Here is an 8,758-nt window from a genome sequence, read left to right as displayed (position 1 = left end):
GGGGGGAAAAAAAAAAGTAAGAACTCTGTGCATCCTTTTTCTTAAAAAAATGACCTTGTGTGTGTCACAGAAGTGCTGCTTTATTGCTGCAGAGGTCAAAGTTCAAGGCTCAAGAGGTACAGGAGAGAATACAAAGGTAGCTTTAAGAAAACTGGTTTTATGTATAAAAAAGAAAGTTTATAAAACTTAATTTACAAACCAAGAACAAAGTAGTATGCATGCCTTATGTATAAGCATCCTTAAAACGTCAAAATTTTTGAAATGCATAGCCAGAAAACAAAAAACCACTACTGCCCCTTGCCAAAACCTGCATGATGTTTAGATCAACGTCACATATTATTTATATGATGAAGTCTTTCTAAATTTGACTTACCAATCTCCCTGACATGTAGGCATAAACAGCTTCCTTAGACTTATTTCCTTTTTAACTATCAGATAGAAAGTAGGAAATAGTCTGTGGTGGGGATAGCCTTCTACAACAAAAATCAGTTAATAGGTGGCGTAGCAGATAACTGGTAAATGGTACTGTCCATTGGAAACATGGAATGTTTTAAAGATTATATGAAGATCTATATCCTTCCCTAATCATTCTCAAGGTATCAAGGATATATTTGTTAAGAAGGTTCTTGATTTTAGGTGACCAGAACCAAGAAATTCTAAGTAGGCAAATTCAAAATATTCATCCAAACATTTATTGAGTTAATATTACATTGTCAAAGAAACGAAAGTGAATAAAAATTCTGCTTTCAAAAAGCATACAGTCCAGTTGAAGAGAAAGCTATGGATAACATCATGATATAAAACAGTGTAAACACTGTTACGGTGTTATAAAACAAGGCTCAGTGTTATAAGACAAAGCCCTGTAGGAAAAGAGAAAAAACAATTTTGACTGGTAAGAAGGGATGACATTCCAACAAAATCGAAATACAATTTTAACAGACTGGTTGAATTTAGAGAATAAAATAAGAAGACACAAAAACGAGTACCTGTCTAGCATGTTTGAGAAATGCTAAGAAGTCCAGTGTGGCTAGAACACAGGATGAACAGAATCACAGAGGATCATATACATGATAGTAACAAGTTTTGCTTAATTCTGTAGGTATTAAAGAGTGATTACAGATTTCTCAGCTAGGAAAGTTAGGTGGTGTGCAGGTGATACAGCTAGATCTATAGCTTAGGTAAAAAGCTGATAGCAGAGTCCAGGAAAATATGGAAGCAGGAGATTGAAAATATAGGTACTACTAGTTAAGAGGCTGCTATAAGAATGTAAGTAAGAAATAAAGTTGGTCAGAACCCCCAAATAAAATTTATTGGTTAACTGAGTTAGAGGGAACATTCTGAACTGAATATAGAAAAGCCAAGAAAGTATCTTAAATACTTATGATTTAGTAGTTTAAAGAAACACAACTAGTTTAAATTATTCCTGAGTAAACTATAACTTTAAATAGAAAATAACTGCAATGTACAACATATTTTATAATGACTTAAAAAGGCTATTTACATCTATATTATTTATTTTAAATACCAGCAAAATGCAACTTAAAAATAACATCACATCAACTTTACCAATTATATACACATAATTTATGCAAAAATTTTAAGGAATTTTGCCCCACCCATAGCCACACAATAAGGACACCACTAATCAACTTTTTATAATTAGCTGACACACATTCATATACTAATTAATTTTATTAGCCTAAAAAAACTAAGTGACATATGGCCCCAAATAATCATCCATTTACAAAACAATTAGTATACTATTTGCTGTGTAGTCAACTAATATTTATTGAGCACCTCCTATTTTCTGGCACCAAAAACACATTTACTACCTTACAGAATTCAAAAAACCATCCTTCAAAATAGGTAACAGTATTTTTTATATAACAGACGAGAAAACTAAGAATCAGGCTGACAGGAATTTGCTTAATACCATAAAGAGCAACATATTTAATTATATTAACTGCCAATTCTAAGGGATCATCTATTTTTCACATTTGTGTTGCTACGACTATGTCTCTGCTTTTACGTTTCATTTTATTTCTATCACCATTATTTCTCTTTCCCACTTGTCTCTCCAAGGTTATCACCACCTATCTATAATTTCTTTTACTAAAATACATGTAAGTGGGAAGGTGTAACATTAAGTATTACTCTATCATTCTGGAATTTTAAAACAACATATGCACACATTTTTAAAAGTTACACATATTAAATAGATAAAAACCATAATTTAAAAAAAGTATTAAAAAATTTAACCTCATTGAAATTTTTGGTTTATAAATATAACCTTAAATACAAGGTGTCAAGAAGCTTAAATGACTGTGTATTATGATGGTCTGCCACATATAAGGTACATATTCTTTCAAGTTTAAAGTACCTCTCCTAAGAACTGGGCTAATGGTTGATTCCTTATTTTAGTTCAATTGGAATAAAATTGTAACTGGAGTATTTTCCTTTATAACACAGAAAACTATAGCGCAAAGGCCAAGCAACACATAATTTAATAAATATTGAGAAGAATCCAACAGTTAGTAATATCAAATGCTAGCCAGCATCTAGTTTTATGTGAGTATAAGATTATCATATAGAAAACTTGTTCTATTAAAAGTATCTAATTAGAAAGGCAAGAAACTATAAAGAAACAGACTATGTTAGAGGTCTAGTTAAGTGCCCTCTTTTTACAGATTAGAGATTGAATATCTTGATAAGTAACTTGTCCAAGTCACATGTCAATGGTAGAACCAAGACTGACTCCTGAGGCTGATTTCTATTCTGGGCTCTTGTTTACCATATTCGTGTTCTCTCATTTTACGACTTAACCATATTATTTATTCACTACATTTTAACTTCAAATTTGGAAAATTAACAAGTAATGACACTTCTTCTACCCAACAACTCTCTAGTTTTTCTCAAAAATGAGCATTACAAGAACAGGACGCAGTTCATAACATTAGAGCACTTGCTTAGCTTCATTAAGATAAGAACTTTACACAGGGAAAAGTTCACTTTACATATAATTTGGTTTGGCAAACAAAAAGCTTACATAAAAGTCACAGCTTTAAAATCTCTTTAACCTACATCATAGTAACTTCATACGTTGTGAAATGGTTTTCTATAATCTTGACATTTTCTTCAGATAGCCGGTTTTCCTGTTTTAGCTGCCTTATAAGAGCTTCCAAAGACTTCAATCTTCCTAGAGTTTGTTGTTCTTGTAACTCAAGGAGAGTTATCTTTGAATGTAGTTTAGAGACTTTCTGCCAAAGATGTTCCTTACTTACATCTTGTCTGCAGTAAGAATGCTCAATCTGTAAAACTTCCATCTCATTGTCTACATCCTTATATGAGTCTTCAACATCTATGTCTTCTACCATTTCCACCTTTTCTTTGGGGGCAGGTATAAAAGAATTAATTGTAGGTTTGGAATTTTCTGTAGGTACAAAAATGGCAATAACAGATTCTTTATTTGTGTTTAATTCTTCAACTCTTTGAGTAATTGTGCTGAACAAGAATGGATTTTCCTGTGCTGACTTAATTTCCACAGAATTATTTGTAAAGTGTGGGTTAGCAAGATGATTGGTAGTTATTTCAAGCACTTCTTGGGCTTCCAAAGACTGCTGAATACCTTCTGAATTTGAAGTTGTCAAAGTAATAGTTGTAGAATTTAGATTCTCAAAAGATGTGTGAAAACCACCTATACCTATGTCTTGACTAACTGATGTTTCCAAGGTAGGTTCTGATTTTCTGGTATCTTGTTTAAGCAGATTAAGAGTTAATACATTATTTTGTAAACTTTCTGTTTTTGTATCTGGTGGCTTTACCAAGGCAGATGAATCAAGTAATTCTGCATGCTCAGGGGGGACATCTGTGTCAACTGTATTCTTCTTTGGCTCATTTGATGAAAATGACTCTTCTGACTTGGCTTTTAGGCATACTTCTTTCTCATCTTTCAATTTTTTCTTCTGAGATTTTTTTTTGGAAGGGTCTTTCTCCTATAAAATAATATTTTCAAATTCTAATAAAGATGTCCTTACTAGGCTTATTCCCTTATTAGTTAGTGCTATTTCAGTACAACTACGAGCAGTATACTGGCCAAGCAAATTTATTCAGTTAAAAAAATGTTTTCAGTATATAACAGCTCAAAATATACTTGAAAACATTTTTTTAAAAAAATTATGCATAATCAATATATCAATATAATGGAAAAAAATCTCAGATCACTCACAAGACCAGTAAAATATCTAGATCATTAATTTACGTTAATAACTTAACCTGATAATTTATGTATGTTATCCTTGGCTCCTCTGAAGCTATGCTTCAAAACGGTTTAAATCTTTAAAAAATTATTACACTTTCAGTAAAAGCACAAATTAGTTTTTCTTTTTCTCAAATATGTGTTTTCCCAGCAGTTACCTTTCCCTCTCATCCCCTCTACCTGATTACCTGCCACCCTGCAATCTGCCACCATGCTCAGCATTATCCCCTTCTCCCCTACTCCCTGCCTCCAATACCTGATTCTCTTCAGGCAAAGAAAATATTGTTGGAATTGCAGTTTGTTTCAAATAGCGAATACCCCATCTGATGTCAAGAGAGTCAGGAGTAAAATGGTCACTACACAGGAACTGGTATTTACTGGGAACCCATGAATCTCGCTTCATGTTCTTTAACCATTTTTCAAGTCTTTCTTTGTCATGTAGAGGAAACCTGAAAGTAAAAAAAGGAAAACTTTGCTATATTTTAACAATTTTGCCAGATTCCAGGCCTGCACATATAGGTAACCTATCAATCAAGTGCCATAAAAGCAAGACAACCACTCCTACCATACAACAGCATCTTCATGACAACTACTACCATATCATCTCTGCAGCAAAGAGGACTAAGATATGAGATGTGTAGCCAAAGCTTTTGTCTGAGAAGAGTGGCTTGTAATACATAACTCAGAGTCCCTTCAAGTAAAACCTGTTACTACAAAAGATAAAATCTATTCATATTTGCTATGGATTACATTTCTTTTTCATTCTGTTGTGTAGTTTGCCTAGAACTAGTGAAGAGCTTTGTAACTACAAAGTCCTATTCAAATATATTTCATAGTAACATAACAAGTCAAACGGTTTCTGGTCTATAATTCAAGAAGTATTAAACTTCAGGCTCTTACATTAATATTTTTAAAATACAGAGATGTTAATTCAAACAAATGGTTTAGCTGACATAAATGAATACTCAATCTTATAAAACTTCTAATCCTCCATTCTCTTTACTAGAATCAGCCTCTATTCTACCCATTTGTAATTTAGTCCAATATTTCTAGTCTTCTACAGCTGGTAGATTGGGAACTCTAAAATTCAAGTGTTCAAGTTCTGAAAGAGAAATTGACACAAGAACTAAACGTGTTAAAGGACAGACTCAGATATTTTATAATATGAAACAAACAGAAAAGATAGAGAAAAGTAAAACAGCTCTTTATACGTGTTCTTCCTGTACTGAGTAACCTGGATTTTTAGAGTTGGCTTTAACGTACTACAATGTGTTTTATGGGTAAAACTGGACTAATGGCAGAATTTGACAGAAAACTTTATTCTACCAGTCTAATCAGGTTTGAGTTAAACTGAATTAAACAACAGTGATTTATACTTCTTTTGAAGATTTTACAAGAATACAGTCCAAGACACATACTACATAATAATTTCCTACTTATAAAAAAGTTACATAGGGTTTCCCTGGTGGCGCAGTGGTTGAGAGTCCGCCTGCCGATGCAGGGGACACGGGTTTGTGCCCTGGTCCGGTAAGATCCCACGTGCCGCGGAGCGGCTGGGCCCGTGAGCCATGGCCGCTGAGCCTGCGCGTCCGGAGCCTGTGCTCCGCAGCGGGAGAGGCCACAACAGTGAGAGGCCCGCGTACCGCAAAAAAAAAAAAAAAACACACAAAAAAAACACAAAAAACCCAAAAAACAGTAACATAGAAGGTTCTCATACAAAAAGCAGCTGTTATACATTCCTCCCAATCACAACCATTTATGCTTCGTAGTAGCACGATTTTCTAAAATAAATATTGATAACTTTGTAAGATGCTAGACGAAAAGAGTCTGGGTATTTTGTAGGAAATAATTTTTAACCCTGATATCCTTCCGTGGAAAACTCAGATTATCTACCTTTGGAAGTTTTTACCATAGGTATAATATTCATACATGGCTTGAAAATTTTTTAACCTTACATATATCAATGACTTAGGTTATAAGTATGATAGGCCTAACGAGAAAAGGCACTTAATGGCAAAAAGCATTTTCTTTTCAGAGGACTTGGAACTCTGTTATCCAGAGATAAGTTTATACCTTTTCTGTTATAGCTAAAATGAGAATATGCCTTTTACAAAAAAATTTTTTAAATGTAATTTCATGTATATGGATGCCATTTGTAAATTATTTCTATTGTACCTATATGTTATCAAACAATTAAAAAAATACACTTTGTGAATGTCTTTATTGGTAATTGTATTGCAATGCTTTCTTAACAGGTAAATCTCTAAGAACTCTCCTAGAACATGTTTCTGGAACAACTTAGTATCTCTACATTGGTTCAGTTTGTTTGACTGGTAATTTTGTTTCTCTGTCTTATTAATTCTCCCCAAAACATAAAATAATCACTGGTATAAACTGGTCACCATATGCATATATTCACTGAATTCTCAAATTAGTATAAATTTATTTTGTAGCTTGCTATAGTGTTAGCATGAGAAAATTCAATTCTTCAGGTTTGGTGCTATTAGGGGAATAAAACTAATTCAATGTTTAGTTTGCTGATTACACATGAAATTTCAAAAACTCACTTAAAAACTCCACTTTCAGTAAATTCATTTTGAGGAAAAAATTCTTTATAATTGTCTTCCTCCGGCATTATTATTTTTCACTCCTTAAAAATAGTAACCACGCAGTCCACAAAGATTAAAAGAATTTTTAGTCTGAGGTTATGACGCTCCCAAATCCAAGGCCAAGGAAATATGGGGTTAAATCAAGCTCAACATGATCCTTTGCTACAAACCTCCTCAGAGCCAGAGCCATTAATATACTAGCATATATTTCTCGCCCTAAAATATCTCTTTGCAACTTGTGGAAGGGCTTCGAGGAAGATAATCCTGGAAATATTGCCACATGGTGTGAATTATTTGGAGTTATCAGTTTTTTTATTAGTTAAGATAATGAAAAGCAGCTGAGTCATTAGTGAACAGAAAGCTTTAGGTCTAATGTCAAATAAGCTTCACAAAATAGCTAGTGAAAATTCAAAGAAAGTTAAAGACAACCAGGTTAGGGCTAAATTAATTATTTTTAAATACAAGAAATAAAGCAAATAGAATAACATAAATACGTTGACTTTCATAAACACTAAGCACGTTATGAGTGCCAAACGCCATTTTATGTCTTTACACACTACGTGTGAATTAGGTATTACTAGTGTCTCCACTTTACAGATGGGAGGTCTTAGCTAGAAGGGTTAAATAATTTACGGCCAGTTATTCAGCTACAAAGTAGTGGAGCCAGTATTTGAACCTAAGTCTGGCTTTGGAGTCTGGCCTCTTACTTATTACACAATACTGCTTCACTATTCTTCCAAATAAAAATGGGTACTTCTCGGGTTCCACGAAAATATTTCGTGGCCGCAGTAATTTGGAATACAGGTATTCTCCACTTCTCCAAAGTTCGCTTTCTGCCACTTCACTTTTAGGAAAGTTAGGTCTAACAGGTACCGATGCCCGAACAAGATTTTCGCTTTCACCAAAAAAAAAAAAAAAGCAGTTGCTTCCTCGCTTAGGAAAGGTTTCAGAGTAACGCTCTACGTTGGGAGGGCGGGAAAAACCTGTTAGCCCTGACTTACCCTGCTCTCTGAACGAATGGAGAGTATCTAGAGCCCTGAGCAGGAGGCAGGTTATAATTCTGGGTCTGCCACAAAACTTTCAAGGTCACTTACCTAACCTTTCTCAAAGCCCTCAGTTTCGTCAGGAGAAAGTGGAATTAAATAACAACTATGCGACCTAACTCACTGGAAGTGTAAGTTAACTTTAAGTGCACCTTGCCACTTGGCACGTCTGATGCACCTGAAGTGGTGGTTAAGGTCGTCAATGAGATGAGTTCCGGGGAGGTGGGGAAACGCTCTGAAAACCACGGAGCATCGCGCAAACGTGACTGCTTTAGGCGCCCTATGAACACTCCAACAGGCCCGAACGCCTCGCCACACGCCCAGCGACCTCCCTAGAAACGTCAGAACATTTCCAGGTAAACTGAACTCGAGCCTTCGCGCCCTCCTCCCGCGGAGGGGCCGAACACGACCGCAGAACCAAGGCCGAATTTATAGAGCTGACAGGAGATACGCCAAACCCCAACCCCAAACGCCAGAGAACTGCGACCCAGAGGCAAGCTGACGCTTCTGCGTTAGGGACAACTTACGGGTAAAAACTCAGCTTCCGGTCTTTACTGTTTCGTCCCCGGCGGTTCTTACAGCAAATCGCTGCGCAATAGCGGGGCATCGCTGCGGCGAGGCACAGGAGACCTGAGCCGCCGACAGGCACAGGCGGGCCTTCCTCGCTGAGGCGGAGCCGCAGATGCAGGCCACCGGAGCCACTGCGCCTGCGCCAGGCTCGGCGGAACGGAAAGACGGTGCAACCCTCGACTCACTTCCGCTTCTGCCGGCTTCAGTACGGCCCTTTCGGGGGTTGGGGCAGGAAGTGACGCACAGGCCGAGCGGCAACAACAGTTTTCCACGTGCGCGTA

General features: G+C 36.0%; 1 protein-coding gene across 1 annotated transcript; it reads right to left on the bottom strand.

The window, feature by feature from the left end:
- Window positions 1-669: 669 nt before the first annotated feature.
- Window positions 670-8,590, bottom strand: THAP5 (THAP domain containing 5). Its single transcript, XM_082662370.1, has 3 exons — window positions 8,435-8,590; window positions 4,512-4,704; window positions 670-3,992 (listed from the first exon to the last, which is right to left on the bottom strand). The coding sequence occupies exons 1-3, from the start codon at window positions 8,512-8,514 to the stop codon at window positions 3,078-3,080; spliced, it is 1,188 nt and encodes a 395-aa protein (XP_082518496.1). The 5' UTR covers window positions 8,515-8,590; the 3' UTR covers window positions 670-3,077.
- Between the last annotated feature and the right edge of the window lie 168 nt (window positions 8,591-8,758).

The sequence above is a fragment of the Grampus griseus genome, assembly GCF_964374135.1.
Source record: "Grampus griseus genome assembly, chromosome: 9".
Taxonomy (NCBI): domain Eukaryota; kingdom Metazoa; phylum Chordata; class Mammalia; order Artiodactyla; family Delphinidae; genus Grampus; species Grampus griseus.
Note: the sequence above shows the minus strand (reverse complement) of the source record. Positions and strands in the feature narration are given on the sequence as shown.

Excerpts from the sequence above, each read along its gene's own strand:
- THAP5 (XM_082662370.1), bottom strand. The coding sequence starts at position 8,514 with ATGCCCCGCTATTGCGCAGCGATTTGCTGTAAGAACCGCCGGGGACGA. Across the intron at positions 4,705-8,434 it reads CGGAAGCTGAGTTTTTACCC|GTTTCCTCTACATGACAAAG; the intron begins GTAAGTTGTCCC and ends TTTTACTTTCAG. Across the intron at positions 3,993-4,511 it reads CTTTGCCTGAAGAGAATCAG|GAGAAAGACCCTTCCAAAAA; the intron begins GTATTGGAGGCA and ends ATTATTTTATAG.